Here is a 20,926-nt window from a genome sequence, read left to right as displayed (position 1 = left end):
CTTCAGGCCCACTGCTACTCCCCGCACACCTCGCCGACTCTGACTGCTTCTTTAACCCTCTCCCGTAAGTAGCCCCTTCAATCAAATGACCTCCGGTTGAAGCCTCAAGAATGCGGTCTTTCTCCTGCATGGATACAGACTGATACAAGCACATCCTTGAAAAAGACTTAAACGCTTCAGGTGTTGGTTTAACAACGACATCACGTCCTTCCAAATATTAAACACTAACGCAACACGGCAGCAAGAGCTGATCATGACCATTTCTGACTCACTCTTCCCCTTAACTTTCAAATTTCTCCTTGTATCATCCGTAGTACATGGAAGAGGCTGTTTTATGCTTTTAAAGCATCAAAGAAACGCACATGATGCAGAATCCCCGTATGCAAACACGCACTGAAAACGAGTGAGGAGAGGAGCCTGTTCACAAACAGCGCTGGGACAGCCGCCAGTCACACCAGGGAGAACAAGGAAAACTCAAGCCCTGTCTCATGGCAGAGCCACAACCCAATGCCTTCACAGCAGAAAGCCAGCTAACATCTTGACAACGGAAACTCCCACTGGACAGACGCTGGAGCAACTCAGATATTAATAAAAATAGTCACTGCAATGGGTCAACATACACATGCAGCACTTCAGTCTATGAGCTGGAAACGATTCCACAACAAAACTCCCCTTTGGGGGATGCTAAGGGCCTGGCCCATTATTTTGAAAGCTGGCAAGTAAAAGTTAAGAATCAAGGGCTTATTGAGTAGCTCAAGGGCAGGCAGTTCACGTAAGTCACTTGGATTATCCATCCTGCTCTGCCCATTTTCTCACCTGAATCATCTGATCGACGTCTGGCTCTATTAATCTACAGAAAATGCACGAGAAGAAGGACACACTAAAAACACTCCAGGGGATGCAATCAACAAGAGCGTAACTTCTGCAAGACAAACCACCTTGTTTCTTCACGAAGGTGTAGAGACTAAAACAAGATGTGTGAGAACCCACAGATGAAGCAACACTTAAAAGATCTACCAGTCCATTATAATACAGGGATCTAACCTGGACTCAATTCAAACTAGAAAAGAGCATACAGACACATGTCCACACTCTGCGTGCGTGCATGCGTACGTGTGTGTGTGTGTGTGATACATTGATATTTATAGGAGACAATCAGTAACAGAACATAACATTAAGGGAATTTTTAAAAACAGCACTTCCGGGACGCCTGGGTGGCTCAGTCGGTTAAGCGTCCAACTTTGGCTGAGGTCACGACCTCTCGGTTCATGAGTTGGAGCCCCACATCGGGCTCTGTGCTGACAGTTCAGAGCCTGGAGCCTGCTTTGGATTCTGTGTCCTCCCTCCCCTCCCTCTGCCCCTTCCCTGCTCGTGTTCTCGCTCTCTCAAAAATAAATAAAACATTAGAAAAAAATTTTTTAAATCACTTTCTTGTGGTTATTTATAAATACTATTGTATTTATAAATCCTTTATTTTTTAGATAACAATCTGAAATATTTCCAGATGAACTCATGTCTGTGATTTGAGGCAGACTGCAGATTACAGACAAAACAAGATTGGCTTTATACCAATAAATGTTGAAGCTGGCTGATGGTACCTTAGGTGACTACACTATTCTATTTTCACATATTTTTGGAATTCTCAGTAAGTTAAAAAAAACCAATCAATTTAATCAATTTCAGGCATATTATAGATCTTAACTATAAAAAAATGAAAATTTTACCAAATTGAAGAACACACTGTATGTTCACTAATGTGAATATAAAACAAAACAAAACACCACTTTACAATTTTCATAGGAAAATTTCTGGTATGTACCAGAATACAGGGTAGGTGACAAAGAGTGGAAAGCACCTTGACCAGCATCACACGCCTCCTCAAAGTGGTGACGTCAGCAAGGCCATGGCACTGCCGAAGAGCGTTCCTGACAAATACACAACCTAAATCTAGTTCTGAGGAGATGCCTGCAAATCCATATTGAGGGTGAGTCTACAAAACAAACAGCCCGTCCTCTTCAAAAGTGTCAAAGTCATAAGAGACAAGGATAAATAATTCTCCAGATGAAAGACGGGACAAAATGCACTGTATGGTCCTGAACTGAAACTTGAACCAGTAAAAAAGAAAACTCCTTTTTGGCTATGAAAGTCCATTTTGGGGAGAACTAACAAAACCTGAATAACCACTACAGATTAAGAATTAGAATTCCGTGTTTGTTAACTTCATGATTTGGAAATGAGTAAGTGAATGTCCCTGTTCTCAGGAAATACACAAGGAAATCTACGTGCTGCGGTACATCAGCAGCACACGGGTGAGGCGAGCGGCCGGCTGGAAGCGCAGCAGGAAGGAGAGCTCCGAGAGAGGGCGCGCAGAGGACGCACACGACAGCAGGCGTGGCAGAAAGCAACTGTGAGCCTGGGGGCTCGTGAGAGTGTCTGTGTCACTTTTGCAACTAAGTCTGAAAATGATTTCAAAGCATACTGTATTCATATTTTAATTTAAAAAATACGGGCGCCTGGGTGGCTCAGTAGGTTAAGCGTCCAACTCCGGCTCAGGTCATGATCTCACGATTTGTGGGTTCAAGCCCCACGTCGGGCTCTACGCCGACAGCTCGGAGCCTGGAGCCTGCTTCAGATTCATTCATTCATTCATTCATTCATTCTCTCTCTCTCTCTCTCTCTCTCTCTGCCCCTCCCCCACTCATGCTCGGTCTCTCTCTGAAAAATAAACAATAACATTAAAAAAAATTGTTTTTAATAAATAAACAAAAGCCATACAGGCTTACACACAGATTATACAGCTGATTATATTATTTATAAAAATCTACTTGAAGGCTACTGTTTAAGGGAACATGTGTCACAGACTGGGAAGAGGGACCTCCAAGTACAAAAAATAAATTTCAGGAAGTATAACAATCCCTAAATCGGTAAGGGAAAGACAAACAACCCACAAGAAAACTACATATAGACAGGACTAGACAACTGACAGAAGAAAACATCCAAATGGCAAGTAAGCTATTAAAATCTCCTTTATATTTTCCTCAGCTCCCCACCATCTTGTGAACAAAGCTAGCTTATCAGTGCTTCCGTAGGGCGGTTCTCTCCCAGGAGGTTCTGCTACGGGCTCGAAGTGATCCGTTACAGACTGGGAGCCACTGAATACTCACCTTAATGCAAGCCATAAGTCCGTAAAGCGTATGCTTCTCAACGCAGATTATTCTGTCAAAGTTCTGGGGCCTCACAGTCTTCAAATGGCAATCAGGATTTTTACTACAGAACATCACTGCTGTTCTTTATTCAGACCTATTTACCTTTATTACTAAACTTCCTGACTCCAACGATGAGGTAATTTTTTACACTGCCGACACAGTTTTTAAGTCGTTAAGAAACGTGTAAAGACGAATCCTCATTCGAGAACCCCGCCACCCAGACTAAGCCCCACCACGTACTTCCCCTGGTACACGCCCCTCTCCCAGCAGAGCTGCTCATCAGAAGTAATCACTAGAGAGACCTGACATTGATCACTACTATGTGCATCTTAAATACTTTTAGTGCAGGTGTATGCGTATTCGTAAAGATAGTTCCATCTTCGCTACTAATCAAAGAAATAAAGATACAAATTATAGCTAGATACTATTTTACACATATTAAATTGGCAAAACTTTTAAAGTCTGGCCAAATACCAGGAAGGCTCTATAGAACGAAAGAACTCTGGCATACGATCTCTCCAATAACAGCTCTGGGCGCCCATCAAGTCAATACCACCATCACTGTGTAAAAACACAGAAAGAGGTAAAGACAACAGGCCGGGAACAGGAGCCCGGAAGAAAGCCTGCCACCCCCAGAAGGCCCTCGCGCCCTCACTTGGGCCCGGCAGGGACAGGCCCACCCACTCGGAGAAGAGCACCGGGCAGCCAGCACAGCGCTGTCAGTACGGCTCTCTGCACGGCCCGGCGGCAGAGCAGGGAAGTTCTCGCCGTCCCGCACCTGTCCCAGTCCTCGTCCGCGGCTCTTCTTCTCCACGACCGCTCTGCACCAGGCTTATCAAACTGGTCAAAGTCATCATCTGTGAAAGAGAAGCCACGAAAGTCAGTCTTACTAAAGTAAAACAGACACAGATATTCAAATACAGACGGTCCCTGACTTACACGGCCTCAACTTACGATTTTGAACTTTACAACGGTGCAAAAGCAATACGCGGTCCGTAAAAACCGTACGTCAAGTTTTGAATTCGCGTCTTTTCCCAAGCTAGCAAGCAGCATGCAGTCCTATGCTTTCTCGTGGTGAACGGCCGTGAACGGCAGCGCCCAGGAGCCACAGGATGAGGGTAAATCGCCAGTAAGGCAACTGCCACCTGTACCCGGACGACTGCTCCACGTGTCACTTTCCATAGTCTCCAATACACTACACAGACCAGCCAACGCTTTATTATAAAATAGGTTTTGTGTTACGTGACTCTGACCAACCGTAGGCCAATATAATGAACGTTGCGAGCACATTTAAGGTAGGCCAGGCTAAGCCACAGTGTTCAGTAAGTTAGGGGTATCAAATGCATTTTCAAATTACAGTATTTTCACCTTGTGACAGGCTTATCAGGACATAAGCCCACGGTAAGCTGAGGAAGATCTGTACTGAACCGACTTGTTTCTTTCAAGGATTCCTGAAATGACATTTTAAGATGTCAAAGTTCTGGCTCTCTGCTCCCTCCTGTTTGACACATGGCCGCTTCTTGCACCGTGAGCGCTGCACCCCCGAGATGCAACGGAGAAGGTCTACATGTTCCACTATGATTCCACCCGTAGCAAATTCAATGCACGGTCAGCGCTAAGAACGGGAAACCTGTCGTCAAGGGAAAGCCCACCTCCATCTTCCAGGAGCGAGATCCTGCCAACATCAACTGGGGAGACGCCGGTGCCGACTCCCCTGTGGACTCCAGTGGTATGTTCACCACCACGGAGAAGACTGGGGCTAACGTGAAGGGTGGAACTGAGAGGGTCATCATCTCTGCCCCTTTTACTGATGTCCTCAGGTCTGTGATGGGCGTGAACCACGAGAAGTACCGCAACTCCCTCAAGCTTGTCAGCAACGCGTCCTGCACCACCAACTGCTTAGTCCCGCTGGCCAAGGCCATCCATGACAACTCTGGCACTGTGGAAGGACTTACGACCACAGTCCATGACATCACTGCCAACCAGAAGACCACTGACGGCCCCTCTGGGAAGCTGTGGTGTGACGGCTGAGGGGCTGCTCAGAACATCATCCCTGCATCTTCTGGTGCCACTAAGGCTACAGGCAAGGTCAACCCTGAGCTGAATGGGAAACTCATTTGGCATGGCCTTCCGTGTGCCCGCTGCCGACACGTCAGTCATGGATCTAATGCCACCTGGAGAAAGCTGCCAAATACAATGACATCAAGAAGGTGGTGAAGCAGGCCATTGAGGGGCCCCCTCAAGGGCATCCAGGGCCCCAGTGAGGACCAGGTTGTCTCCTGTGACTTTAACAGTAACACCCACTCTTCCACCTTTGATGCTGGGGCTGGCATTGCTCTCAAGGACCACTGTGTCAAGCTCCTTTCCTGGTATGACAATGAATTTGACCACAGCAACTGAGTGGTAGATCTTATGGTCCACATGGTCTCCAAAGAGTAAGAGCCCCCTGGACCACGAGCCCCAGCAAGTGCACGAGACGAAGAGAGAGGCCCTCTGCTGCTAGGGAGTCCTGCCCCCAACTCATCCCCCAACACACTGAGACTTTCCTGACCTCCGCACGGTTTCCATCCCAGACCCCTTAAAGAAGGGGGAGGGGCTTAGGGAACCCTACCTTGTCATGTACCACTGTCAAGTACACAGCACCCACATGAACGAATGCACGAATAAAATACAGAAGTTCCACATACAACTGTTAGAAATGCTTTAGCCATTTTTAATAAGTAAAAAAATTAGGTACAAAGTTACCGAACACTATTAAGCATGAAAAATCACGGACAGACTAGAATTTTTTAAAAATCATAAACTTTAGTAAGTATTTTCTTTACAAAATTACTTTTCAGTATATATTTTTACTACAACTACATGAAAAGGAAAAAGTTCTGCTTTGCTATAAGTTAAAGGTGTTTTTTTAAGTTTTTTTATTTCAAGGGGGGGGGCGGAGAGGGAGAGGGAGAGGGAGAGGGGGAGGGGGAGAGAGAGAGAATCCCAAGCATGGTCCACACTGTCACTGCAGAGCCTGACACAGGGCTCAATCTCCTAGAATCATGAGATCACGACCCGAGCCAAAATCAAGAGTCAGACACGTAAGCCACCCAGGAGCCCCAAAGACACTTTTATAATACTTCGTGTAATCTTTACATTTTTCCAAATTAACCATAGTTTTCTAAGTTTCTTTGTTTTCAAAGACCCTATTTAAGGAAAGTAGGGATAACACAGAATTGAACAACAGGAATAAAATGCAAGTCATATACATAATTTTAAATTTTCTAGTAGCCACATTTTAATGTGATTTTTGAGAGAGAAACAGAGAGAGAGCGTGTGTGCATACACGATGTGCACAACTGGGGGAAGGGGCAGAAAGAGAGAGGGAGACACAGAATCGGAAGCAGGTTCCAGGCTCCAAGCTGTCAGCACAGAGTCCGATACGGGGCTCAAACCCACGAACCGTGACATCGTGACCTGAGCTGAAGGTGGACACTTAACCAACTGAGCCACCCTAATCGCCCCTCTAGTAGACTCATTTTAAAAAAGAGGGGTGCCAGGGTGGCCCAGTCTGCTGAGCATCTGATTCCTGAGTTCAGCTCAAGTCATGATCTCACAGTTTATGAGATGGAGCCCCACGAGGGGCTCTGTGCTGACAGTGTGGATGGAACGCGCTTGGGATTCCCTGTCCCCCACCCCGCCCCTCCTACACTTGCACAAGCACATATTCTCTCTCTATAAGTGAATAAACACACACTTAAAAAAAAATAAAAAGCAAAAACAATAAAAGTTTAACAGGTGAAACTTTAACAACATATTTTATTTAACCTAGTATATCATGTAATCATTATGGAAAATATTAATAAGATATTGTACATTTTTCCCATATCAAGTGTATATCTCATGGTATATCTCCTATCTCATTTAAAACTTTTTTTATTAGGAAAATCAAAGATTTGGAATGAAATTTCTTCCTCTTAGATACACATGCAAGCAAAGAGGCTTGAGAAGTAGCAGCAGACAGATACGTCCCCAGAGAGAATCTACCTAGGGGAGTCAGATGATAAAAACACCAATAAAGCCCCAGGAATTCATCCAGACTAAGGCTAGAAATTAGCCACTCAAGTTCTAACAAGGTAATAATACATCGATTCCAACCACACGCTCGCTCCCCAACAGAAGTGATTTAAAAAACAACAACAACAACAACAACAACGAAAGCTATCAGAAACTCGGTACCCTTGAGAGTTCCACGTCCAGGACGGCGGCATGAGGAGTCCTGCCCACCGCACTCCCTGTGAAACTGACGAAAATTATTTTTAATAAAATAACCATTTAAAGTCTATGGAATTGATTCTAAAGGCATACATCAAACGAGAAACACCTTTTTCAAGAAATCTACCCGAAGAACAGCTGCAAGAATCTGGGGCTGCTGAACCAGGACTGATCCCTCCTCTCCCTCCCAGTTCAGTGTGGCTTCGACTCCCCTCCAGACAGGTGCAGGGGGGAACTCAGACCTCTGCACTCTTCGTCCTGCCCCTGTTGCCCAGGCCTGGGCTAAGCCCTGGGTGAGTGCCAGTGAGAGGTGGGGGCTCCCTTCTTCCATCCAGGCCCCACCTGTGGGAGACACCGCTGGGGCCCAGACAGCTCCCGCCCCAGCTTGTGGGGTTTCGCACCAAGAGACGTAAGCCAAGGACACCTCAGAGCTACTCCTCCCTGCCGCACCCCCTGCGCCCTCCATCCAGGCACTCAGCTCCTAAAGCAAGGATGTCAATCACAGACAAGCACACCACTGTCCACACCCACAGCACAGGGCTGTACCTCAGTTTGCCAAAGGAGAAAAGCAAGCCTTAGAACAGAGAGCTCCCAACTCTCTCGGAGGAGCTGGTTTCACTTGGAATATCGTGCAAAAAGAGTTCTGGCCAAAAGGTGCTCTCAGAAAGTGAGAATTTTGGAGAGGTCCTTGAGAAGAGAGTAAAAGTCAACGGAGATAAAGACTGACCTGTCCAGGCTGCCTACTGTGCCAAAAAGAAATGGGGAGACAGGTGGGAAGGGCCCACTGGGGTTAAAACATCTCAAACACTGACCCCAAGACACCACCCAATCAAAGGAGCCTGAATTTAATACGATCACTTTACAAAGCAAATTACACCCCACAACACTGAAGATGGGATCAGAGAGAAAGACAGAAATGAGGGGTGCCTGGGTGGCTCAGTTAAGCGTCCGACTTCAGCTCAGGTCGTGATCTCGCGGTTTGTGAGCTCGAGTCCCACGACGGGCTCTGTGCTGACAGCTCGGAGCCTGGAGCCTGGAGCCTGGAGCCTGGAGCCTGCTTCCGATTCCGTGTCTCCCTCTCTCTCTGCCCCTCCCCGACTCGCACTTGCGCTCTCGCTCGCATGCGCCCAAGCTCTCTCTCTCAAAAATAAAGATTAAGGAAAAAAAAAAAAAAAAAAGACAGAAATGAGCAGGGCCAAACCACCACCATCGCAGGGTGACTATGGGCATGGCCAAGGCTATGGCCTCTGAGGAATGTCATCAGAAGCTTCACCCTGCCCAGAGTGGAGTAGGGGACAAAGACTTTGCTTAAACAACCTAGCCGGTCATCAAGTTAAAAAGCAAATAACTAACAAGCCCAGAGGTGGGGAGTAGGCAGATCAGCACCCTGAGTGGACACAACGCATTATCTAAAATGCTCAATATCTAATAAGAAATTACAAGACATGCAAAGAAACAGGAAAGCATAACCCACACATAACCTATCAGAAAAAAAGGCAGGCAACAAAAAAGATCTGTAAGAGGACGAGATGTTAGACTTAACATCTGTGAGGATGTTCAAAGAACTACATGAAACGTGACTAATGAACAAAAGGGAGGGATGACACTTCCATCAAGTAAGTGATAGGAATAGGAATTATAAAAACAAGAGCCAAAAACAAATTCTGGAATTGAAAAGTAACTGAAATGAAAAATTCACCAGAGGGGCTCAACAGTAGATCTAAACTGATAGAAGAAAGAGTTTGTATCCTAAAAATAGATCAAGAGATCATCCGATCCAAAGGACACAAAGGAAAAAAAATAAAGAAAAATGAACATAGCTTCACAGAAATGTGAGACACCAATATATGTGTAATAGGAGTATTAGAAGGGGGAAGGGAGCAGAAAAAAAATTTGAGGAAATAACAGCTTCATAACTTACCAAGCTTATTGTAAGAATTTATGCATCCAAAAAGCCCACAAACTTAAGGTAGACACACGTATCGTAGTCAAAATGTTTCAGAGACAAGGAAAAACCCTTAACAGCAGTAAGAGAAAAACAAGTATCACTTACAAGGGAACTGCAATTAAGATAATTTAACAGAAAAAATATATATATAATTTAACAGGTAATTCTCAGACACAGTGGCAGAGACCTATACAAAGTGCTCAAAGAAAGAATTCTATGTCCAGCAAAACTATCAAAAATTAAGGTGAAATAAAAATATTCACAAACAAAAACAGAAGGAATCTGTTGCTTGCTCACTCTGTGTAGCTGACTAAATCACATGCCCCAAAAGACACATTAAAGTCCTTTCCCCCTGTTCTCCCACCTATGAATGTGATCTTATTCAGAAACAGGGTCTTTGCACATATAATTGAGTTAGGATGAGATTATATTGGCTATTAGACGTAACAGACAAATACAGAACACTCAACCCAACAAAAGAATACACTTTCTTCTCATGTGCACATAGAACATTCTGGAGAACATATTTGGGTTTTTTTAATATGAAATTTATTGTCAAACTGGTTTCCATACAACACCCAGTGATCATCCTAACAGGTGCCCTCCTCAATGCCCATCACCCACCCTCCCCTCCCTCCCACCCCCCATCAGCCCTCAGTTTATTCTCAATTTTTAAGAGTCTCTTATGGTTTGTCTCCCTCCCTAACTTTTTTTTCCCCTTCCCCTCCCCCATGGTCTTCTGTTAAGTTTCTCAAGATCCACATAAGAGTGAAACCATATGGTATCTGTCTTTCTCTGTATAACTTATTTCACTTAGCATAACACTCTCCAGTTCTATCCACGTTGCCACAAAAGGCCATATTTCATTCTTTCTCATTGCCAAGTAGTATTCCATTATATATATAAACCACATCTTCTTTATCCATTCATCAGTTGATGGACATTTAGGCTCTTTCCATTATTTGGCTATTGTTGAAAGTGCTGCCATAAACACTGGGGTACAAGTACTCTATGCATCAGCACTCCTGTATCCCCTGGGTAAATTCCTAGCAGTGCTATTGCTGGGTCATAGGGTAGATCTATTTTTAATTTTTTGAGGAACCTCCACGCTGTTTTCCAGAGCGTCTGCACCAGTTTGCATTCCCACCAACAGTGCAAGAGGGTTCCCGTTTCTCCACATCTTCTCCAGCATCTATATTCTCTTGGTTTGTTCATTTTAGCCACTCTGACCAGTATGAGGTGATACCTCAGTGAGGTTTTGATTTGGATTTCCCTGATGAGGAATGATGTTGAGCATCTTTTCATGTGCCTGTTGGCCATCTGGGTGTCTTCTTTAGAGAAGTGTCTATTCATGTTTTCTGCCCATTTCTTCACTGGATTATTTGTTTCTCAGGTGTGGAGTTTGGTGAGTTCTTTATAGATTTTGGATACTACCCTTTGTCCAATGTGTCATTTGCAAATATCTTTTCCCATTCCATTGATAGGCCATAAAACAATTCTTAATAAACTTAAATAGGTCAAAATCACACAAAGCATAGTCTCTGACTAAAATATAATAAAGCTAGAAATCAACAATAGAAGGAAAACTGGAAAATTCACAAATAATGTGGAAATTAAACAGCACTTCATCAACCAAAAAGTCAAAGAAATAACTAAGGAAATAAGAAAGGGGCGCCTGGGTGGTTCAGTCAGTTGAGTGTTCGAATCTTGATTTCGGCTCAGACCATGATCTCATAGTTGGTGGAATAGAGCCCCACGTCAGACTCTGTCTGAGCTGACAGCACAGATTTTCTCTTTCTCTCTCTCGAAATAAGTAAATAAAAGTTTTTTAAAATGCAAATAATTTTAAAAAAGAAAGAAAAAGACAAGCCAAACTAGTAGTAAGTCTTTGCAAAGTATGTATCTAATAAAGAACTTGCACACAGAAAATATTAAAAACTCTCAAACTCACAATAAAAACCCAACTTTGAGGGGAAAAAATTATTTAAATAGAGACTAAATAACTTGTATGACAGGGGCACCTGGGTGGCTCAGTCAGTTAAGCATCCAACTTCAGCTCAGGTCATGATCTCACAGTTTGTGAGTTCGAGCCCCACGTCGGGCTCTGTGCTCACAGCTCAGAGCCTGGAGCCTGCTTCGGATTCTGTGTCTCCCTCTCTCTCTGCCCTGTCCCCAGCTCATGCTCACTCGCCACTCGCTCGTTCTCTCTCAAAAATAAACAAACGTTAAAAAAAATTTTTTTTAAATGAACACGTACGTATGACAAAGAGCCTATGTAAAGCTTCTCAACAGTACACTGTCATTAGGGAAATTAAAACCACACCGAACCACACCAAACCCCAGGACACAGCTAAGAGAATGGGCTAAAATGCAAAAGACCCGCCCCACTAAGTGCTGTCAAGGGTGTGGAGCAAGCGAGCGCTTCTATTCTGCTGACAGGAGCGGGAAGGGACACAACCACTTAACGAAATAGTCTGGCAGTTTCTTAAAAAAGTTAAGTACTTAAATACACCCCTACCATATGACCCAGCCATCCCTCTCCTATGTGACGACCCAAGAGAAAAAGAAATATAAATTGCATGCAAACGCTTGTACACAACCGTTCACAGCCACGTTATGGGTAAAAGCCAAAAAGTGGAAACATCCCAAAGGTCCATCAAAGGCAAACATAAAATGGTGGGATATCCATAAACCCCATTCCCCTCAGCACTAAAGGAGAAAGAGACACTGATACCCTCAACAACACGGATGACCTTCAAAGTAACTATCCTGAGAGAAGCCAAACAAAAGAAAAAAAACACACATATTCTCAGATTCCTTTTCATACAATGATAAACACCCAACAGTAATAAAAATCAGCATTTGCCCAAGGACAGTGGGGCAGGAAGCAGGAATTACAAAGGACATAGAGACACTTCTGATGATGACACATTCATTACAACGTAGTTGTGGTTTCGTGGATGTGTATGCACATCCAAACTTATCAAACTGTGTGTTTCAAAGACAGGCAATCTCTTGAATGTCAATTATACTTCAACGGACTCAGTTTTTAAGAAAGATAATTAAGAACCTTTGGTCAGGGATTAAAAACTCAAATGTCTACAGGAAGTAGACAGGGAATGAGCAAAGCGAGCTGGATGGGAATTATGTCGAATTTAGCAGGACTTTACCTTGTTTACAGACAAGAGCATTCCCGTGGATTACAGGGAATACAGGCCCAGTGAGGGCAGATTCCAACTTTTCAAGAGAAGACAGAAATACGGATTTTTTTTCCTAATCGTTAAACACAAGCAACTAATTCAAACTGTGGTCAGTTTTCTGTCCGGCTTCTGTGTTCGTTTTCCTTACTCCACCAGATTACATACTTCACGAAAACAGAGAGCATTCCCTAGCTACGACAACATGAACAAAGTCCCAACATTTTTTGTAAGTAAAAAGTTTTGTTCATGGCTTTTTTTGCCATCAGTACACAGGAAAGGAATTAATAGTTACAATCACCCTTGGCAGATATTGCTAATTACAGCACCCAGTTCTGCTGAGGCCAGAAAACCCTTATGCCACGCTAACAACAATCCCTTAGAAATCTTGTTAAAAATCATACAATCCTTGGCCCCTCCCTGAATCTGATCCAGTGGGCTCTAGGAATTGTGATGACAGCTAGAGTCGGGAACCCCCTGCCCCAGTCAACCTCTATCCAGCAGAGAAGACACTCCAGAAGAAAATTTAACTGCCGTCTTGCTATGTAAGTACTTCCTGAAGTTAAATCCACGAAAATCAAAATTAGAAGCCTGGCTTATGCAAAAGTAATTAAAATAAATACTACTCCAAAGAAAAGACCCCCATAAAATGTCCGAGAAAACTGGCTATGAAATTATTCCAAAAGAAGGATTAGTTCAACCCATATCCTTCATCAACAATTATTTCTTGAGCACCTAATGTGTGTCTGGCATTGTTCTAAACACCTGGCATATGAGGTGTACAAAATTAAAATCTCCACCCTGTTGTGGCACCTGGGTGGCTCAGGTCATGATCTCACAGTCGGTGAGTTTGAGCCCCGCATCAGGCCCTCTGCTGTCAGTGCAGAGCCTGTTTCATTCCTCTGTCCCCCTTCTCTCTGACCCCCCACCACTCGCATGAAGCACGCACTCTCTTTCAAAAATAAAAATTAGGGGCGCCTGGGTGGCGCAGTCGGTTAAGCGTCCGACTTCAGCCAGGTCACGATCTCACGGTCCGTGAGTTCGAGCCCCGCGTCAGGCTCTGGGCTGATGGCTCAGAGCCTGGAGCCTGTTTCCGATTCTGTGTCTCCCTCTCTCTCTGTCCCTCCCCCGTTCATGCTCTGTCTCTCTCTGTCCCAAAAATAAATAAATGTTGAAAAAAAAAAAAAAAAAAATTAAAAAAAAAAAAAAAATAAAAATAAAAATTAAAAAAAAAAAAAACTCCACCCCACGTAGGTTACTGTCTAACAGGTAGAGACAAATAAAAACCCCAGGAACAAATATATATGGAAAACGAGGAGGAGGGGAGTGGAAGGTGTTAACCAGGCTGATTACAATTTTTTTTTTCCAAGTGCAAAAAAGGTGGTTTTATTAAAGCACGAGGACAGGACCCATGGGCAGACAGAGCTGACTGATTACAATTTTAAAGCCCGAGTGGCCGAGTAGGTTAAGCCTCCAACTCTTGATGTCAGCTCAGCTCATAAGTTCACGGTCTGTGGGATCAAGCCCCACATCTGGCTCTGCACCAAAGCATGGAGCCTGCTTGGGCTCCCTCTGCCCCTCCCCCACCCAAGCACATGCAGGTGCGCTTTTCATCAAAATAAATTCTAAAAATCTTTTCAAGATTTAAAAAAATTAAATGTACATGGGGCGCATAGGTAATATAATCAATTTTAGAAATTAAACCAACGCATTTTAACAATATCATTTGTAAGTTCACTTAAGAGAAACAATAAACCCATTACATGTTAACAGAACATATTCTTTTTAAGATTATTTTGAAAGAGAAAGAGAGAGATGGGGGGAGAGGGGAAGAGTGAGAGAGAGAGAGTGAGAGTGAGAGAGAGAGAGAGAGAGAGAGAGAGAGAGAACGAGTGGGGGAGGGGCAGAGAGAGTGGGAGAGAGAATCCCAGGCAGGCACTGTGCTGTCAGCACAGAGCCTGACCCGGAGCTCAATCTCAGGGTTCGTGAGATCATGACCTGAGCCAAAATCAAGAGTCAGACGCTTAACCGACTGAGCCATCCAATGTAATGTCTGGCAAATGTCTTGCAAATGCTCCCAATGTAACAGTCTTGCAAAACTCCTTAATATCTGTCTTTGGAGAAAACAGCTGGATTTTTACATCTGATTCTGCTTTCGATCTCCTGCAATATTTGTTCTAATTGAAGTGCGTGAAAAAAATCCAACACCAAGTACATGTGAAGTTGCAAAAGAGAGTGTTAATCGCGTTTTCAGAGAACTTCAGATAGTCTTGATACTACACCAATATTCAACAAGTGGCAGTTTCTTTTTTTTTTTTTTTTTTCAACGTTTTTTTATTTATTTTTGGGACAGAGAGAGACAGAGCATGAACGGGGGAGGGGCAGAGAGAGAGGGAGACACAGAATCGGAAACAGGCTCCAGGCTCCGAGCCATCAGCCCAGAGCCTGACGCGGGGCTCGAACTCACGGACCGCGAGATCGTGACCTGGCTGAAGTCGGACGCTTAACCGACTGCGCCACCCAGGCGCCCCAACAAGTGGCAGTTTCTTAAAGCCTGTTTGCAGTGCAGAATCTGAAGCGTTATCAATGAACATTTCGTACTCTCCTCTATTAAAATGCACCGCTGTGTCTTGCATTGTTAATACATCTTTTATCACGAGTGATTGTGTAACATCATTTTGAAAATACCGGTTCACTGGGGCGCCTGGGTGGCTCAGTCGGTTAAGCGGCTGACCTCGGCTCAGGTCATGATCTCGCGGTCTGTGAGTTCGAGGCCCGAGTCGGGCTCTGTGCTGACGGCTCAGAGCCTGGAGCCTGTTTCAGATTCTGTGTTTCCTTCTCTCTCTGCCCCTCCCTCCCCCGTTCATGCTCTGTCTCTCTCTCTGTCTCAAAAATAATAAATGTTAAAAAAAAAAAAATTAAAAAAAAAAAAAAAAGAAAGAAAATACCGGTTCACTGAGTTATCCAGTGCTTCCAAATCTGGACACCTTTCATCATTCAATATCAAAAATTAGATCTGTTATTAACAGCAGCACCAATGTCATCAGAAAAGTCTTCAAATATTGGCATGTTTTCAAGTTCACCAGAGCAAACACAACTTTTCCAAAATTCTAATTTTTGCCTGAAAGCTTGGATTTTCTCATTGGCAATCAATACTGTCAGGTGCTTCTTTCCTTGAAGAGGCAGGCTCACTTCATTTGCAAGCACACATCTGGCACATACTAAAGGCTGAATGATTATCGTTGGCCAATTGTCTTTTCAAGTAAAACTGGTGTTTCGTGAAAAAAACAAAACGGTAATTAAACAGCTAATTCAGTTCTCAACACAACCAGACAAGTACTGTTCCCTGGGAGCCACAGACGGTAATAACAGAAGTGCCTTATGCGTACTTCCCATTTCATCTTAAACCAAAAAATAAATAAATAAATAAATAAATAAATAAATAAATTATGGACTCAGGGTCAAGATTTAATAAAATAACGTCTACTACTTCATCAAGGGTCTAACTAAACAAAACTGTAATTTTTTTTTTCTGCGTGGCCTGACTTCCAACAGTTTGTGGCTGAGGCGACTGACTCGCCATTCCTTCTGCAACATTGGTACAAATGTATAGCACTGTGAAGAGGGGACATCGGGTCTCCGTACTATCATGAACACAGCGCTCACCGACACTCTAAATTCATCTTGGGGACCCTCATGACTTTGAAAGCCGTTCCCATCCAATCAGTGAACATAGACCGTATGGAGAAGGACGCTCACCGAGGAATGTTTTATCCACAGGGGAAAAGTGGAAGTCACCAAAAGAAGACAGAGCAGACAGGTAAAAGTAAAATGACAGCCTTGAAACTGCACACTGGGCAGCAATAAGAACTGTAACTAGTACCGTTCTATTTCCTGACATGGAAAAATATCCACAGCAACACAGTGTGACAGAAAAAGCCCCACAACATCAGGTAGTGTAAGGCACCATTTTATACGTGAAAAGGCGCGTGCAGCTGTGTCTGCAAGGATGTGAGCCAAAGTGCGAGTAAGAGTCATCTTTCTGCATGGAATCACAGACTGTCTTCTGTATCCTTCCTTACATTTTTACGAAACCTAGTTTCTTTCTTAGAATAACAACTTGTCCTTACTAAAGTGATAACCCACTGGTTATAAAACTTCTTCCAATACCTAAAAGTACACAGATGGTTTAAAATCACCCCAAATTTCTCTGATCAGAAGTAACAATCACAACATCAAGTGGACATTACTCCAAAAATTTATGCACACATTTGAACATACAATGCACAAACTGAAACAGGATGGATGGTACGGGATGTCTTTAACAAAGTACGAAATTTCATACTATTTAAATTTATCAGAAAAAGCCACTCAAGTAAGAATCAATAGAATGACTGAAATTCAAGTAAAAATTTCTTCAACGCAGGAGATATTTTGAGGGTAATTGCCAGCCCTCCCCAGCCCCCCAAAAATACACACAGCATGACAGGGGCCGAGGAGAGGGAAGCCTGGTGTCACGCACTAGGCAACAACCGACAGAAAGGCTGAGCGATGCCCAGATTTCCGACAAGCAGCCGGACATACAGGGGGAACGGCACACAGGCTGAAAAGTGCTGGGCAAGCCCAGGAGACCACGAGTAGTTCGAGGTCAGTACGTCTGAAACACCATTCACTGAGAGAAGCAGCAGGAAAAATAAATGCTGAGAAGGTAGATTTGGGGCATTACTGAAGAATCGACGTCAGAAATCTACACTCAACACGCAACATGACTGCAGCTTGGAAAGATTATCTGGCAACAACAAAGAAGTAATGACTGAAGAGACAGAAGATAAACAATGGCCTGAACGACACAGAATTGCAAACCAGTAAGTAAGGGAAAAGTCCTGGTTAGCATCATAGGAGAGAAGAGGTGGGAGAATAAGACAATGGCTAACCAGAATCTGTCCGAGTCCGGGTCCTGTGGACCAAATGACAGGGACAGAAGAGAAGTCAAAGAAAACATCAGGATTCTGAATCCAGAGTATTAGTGGGCTGTGAACTGACTGGTAAATGTGCCGGTTTATTTTGGGAGTGGGAAGAGGAGAAGGTAAGGAGTTCAGTCTTTAAAATGCTGCATGGGTGGGGCGCCTGGGTGGCTCAGTCGGTTGGGCGGCCGACTTCGGCTCAGGTCATGATTTTGCGGTCTGTGGGTTCGAGCCCCGCGTCGAGCTCTGTGCTGACAGCTCAGAGCCTGGAGCCTGCTTCGGATGCTGTGCCTCCATCTCTCTGCCCCTCCCCGACTTGTGCTCTGTCTCTATCAAAAATAAATAAAATGTAAAAAAAAAAAAAAAAAGAAAAAAATTTAAATGCTGCATGGGTCCCATTACACACCAGCCATCCTTTGTAATTACTAAAAGGAAGTCTGACTTGCTGACCGTACAGGACTGAGACGTCTCTGACTCTCAGACACTATGTGAAGGCTGAACGATCCCATTCCATTCTGATCCTAATAATCCGGAGTTAGCACACAGGTAAGGGCTCAGTCTCACAAGATTGCCCAGCTGCAAATGGGATGCCCAGGCTACCCCACACATCTGTTGCCCAACTACAAATTCAGAGGGTCCCACAATCACCCTTCCCCTAAGTTAAGTAATTCGACTGAACAACTTACAGAACTTCCATCACAGAACCCAGGAACACCTGGTACTTACTACGACAGTTTAAAGGATAAAAACGAACAGTGGGATTAAGGACAAGGCTGGGAAGGGTTCAAGTGCAAAAGCCTCTGTCCGCACAGTAAGGGTATGCCACTGTCCCCAGCAAGGGGATGTGGGAAGCTATCCCAAATGTCTTCACGGAGGGATTTCTATGGAGGTCTCATTACACAGGCATGACTTAAACCACTGACCAATGATGACTGACTCGACATCCACTCCCTCTCCTACCTCTCAGGAAATGAGGTTGAGGCTGAAAATTCTAACCCTTTAAATATGGTTGTTTTTTTCTGGCAACCGGCCCCCATCCTGAAACTAGCTAGGGTCCCCCCACCCCCAACAGCGAGTCATTTGTTAGCATACAGAAGACAATAAATTCAAAGGGTTTTCAGGGCTGTGTGCCAGGAACAAAATCCAAATATCGTATTTCTTTTTTATCACAAACACGGTGGCACCTACAAAGTCCTGCCCGCCAGAACCTCATAATGTGACCTTATTTAGAAATAGGACCATTACAGGGGCACCTGGTGGCTCAGTCAGTTAAGTGTCCGACTTCAGCTCAGGTCATGATCTTGGGACTTTGTGAGTTCGAGCCCCCGCGTCGGGCTCCCTGCTGTCAGCGCAGAGCCCGCTTCAGATCCTCTGCCTCTTCCCTAGAGTTCTCTCTCTCTCCCCAAAATAAATAAGCATTAAAAGAAAAAAAAAAAGAAAAGAAAAGAAATAGGATCATTACAGATAGAAGTGTTAAGGTGAGGTCATACTGGGTTAGGATGGGCCCTAACTCCCACGACTGGTGTGGCGATTCCCCTTCTCAGTACACGTACCAGAGAAGCGTCTCGGTTTACACACAAGAGACTGCAAACACAAGTCCGAAGAGAGATCTACACACCCACGTCCGCGGCGGCACTCTTCACAATAACCAAAGGGTGGAAGCAACCTAAGCGTCCATCGCTGCGTAAATGGATAAATGGGGTCTGGCCACACAATGGAATATTATTTAGTCTTAGAAAGGAAATTCTACACCTGCTACAACACGCATGAACCCTGACAACATCACGCGACATCAAGTAAGCCACCCACAAAAAGACAAATGCCGTCTGACGCCTACACAAGGTTCCGAGAGTGGTCGGATTAACACAGACAGAAGTCGAACGGTGGGCACCAGGGGGTAGAGGACGGGAATGGGGAGGAGCGTTCCACAGGACAGAGGGAGTAAGGAGGTGGCACAGACATGAAACGCAACTGGCCGTGATTCCACACTGCCGTAACTAGATGATGGACACAGAAGAACTACGCAATTATTTTTCAGTTGAAATTTTTTCCGTAATAAGTCTCTTTTAAAGTAAGAGAAATTTTAAAGTGAACTATGAATAACTTTCCACTTCTGACAGAGACTCAAACGTCTGACCGCCTCCTCTGTTGAGGAGCGCGTGGGAACGGGCTGGTGGCGGCGGGGTGCCACGGCGCAGACGCCACGCAAAACGGTCGACACGCATCCACCTCTGTTTCCTCACTTGCTCGGCAAGGGGCCTCGCTCTGACCAGGCTAAACCAAAGGCACACTAGAAAAAGTACGAAATGACATATGCACAGACTAACCTTTGTGGCATAAAATGAATACTACATACTGGTCGTGAATACGTGTACGTAGGTATATCTACTAACTTAATACCTCACCATTGATACGGAAAGAAATATGTATGGGAAATACACCAGATTCCTGATGGTGTGCGTGACCGTGGAGAAACAGGAGACGACAAAGTATAAAGGGGGCCTTATCCGTAATAAGGTCGTTCAGTTAAAATACAAACCTGATGCAAATGTGACCAAATGTTAAGTGCTCATCCAGCTGTGAGGTTAACAGGTTCGTCACGCTATTCTCTACAGTTTACTGTGTTAAATGGCTTCTCCCAGCACGAAGATCGACAGAAGTCAAAGGACTGAGACACTGTTGCTTTATACAGGTATAGACTCGCCCTCAAGAAGATGTGGCCACGTATGCACCAACATGGAACAGATGCCCGAAGGGGACTATTTAAAATAGAGAAAAAGTTTGTTTTTCTCAGTGGAGGAGGGCAAAGTGACCATGAGCAGGTGTGTATCGTGGAAGAGGAAAAGGGATCAAACACGAGGATGAAAAGGGGGGAAGTTACGAACAGTGATGTCCCAAAGGGCACACTGCTGGGAATCCCGGCCCTAGCGTAAATCCATGTGAGCACGGGGGAAAGAAGTCTGGGGTTGAAAAGGCAGGTGGAGGCCTCTTTTTCTGGAGAAAGCAATCTCATCCCCTGACACCAAGGAAACAGAAAAAGACCAAAAACAAACAAAAAAAACTGTAAGTACTGCAGTGAGATTACAGCTACAGCAACAGAAGTCGGAAACAACTAGAATTCCCAAAAGGAAGTAAACACAACTCTCGGTGTTGGGTCAATGTGCTTGGACAAAGGCATGCGAAGCAAAGGAAAGACCACACCTAATGCAGTACCTTTAGAATACGTGCAGCCCCTTTCTTTAAAGTTCCGGTTTGTACCTATCACAGTGAACAGAACCAAGAGAACAAATTGTGTCCACATTCATCCAGTTTTGAAGCAAGAACAATGCATCCCTGAAGACCCCAGGGGAAAAT

At 44.4% G+C, this 20,926-nt stretch overlaps 1 protein-coding gene across 7 annotated transcripts in view; it reads right to left on the bottom strand.

Moving 5' to 3' along the window:
* Window positions 1-20,926, bottom strand: part of RBM33 (RNA binding motif protein 33) — a 139,275-nt gene that overhangs the window by 109,013 nt on the left and 9,336 nt on the right. For 5 of the 7 annotated variants that reach the window (XM_078437075.1, XM_078437083.1, XM_078437094.1 and 2 more), the window contains exon 2: window positions 3,985-4,063. In XM_078437075.1, coding sequence (XP_078293201.1) covers window positions 3,985-4,063 — 79 coding nt within the window. The other 2 variants (XM_078437103.2, XM_078437104.2) reach the window with 2 other exon arrangements.

This window comes from Panthera onca, chromosome A2 (genome assembly GCF_046562875.1).
Source record: "Panthera onca isolate mPanOnc1 chromosome A2, mPanOnc1 haplotype 2, whole genome shotgun sequence".
In the NCBI taxonomy this organism is placed as follows: Eukaryota; Metazoa; Chordata; class Mammalia; order Carnivora; family Felidae; genus Panthera; species Panthera onca.
The sequence above is the reverse complement of the archived record's forward strand: the minus strand, read 5'-3'. Positions and strand labels throughout refer to the sequence as shown.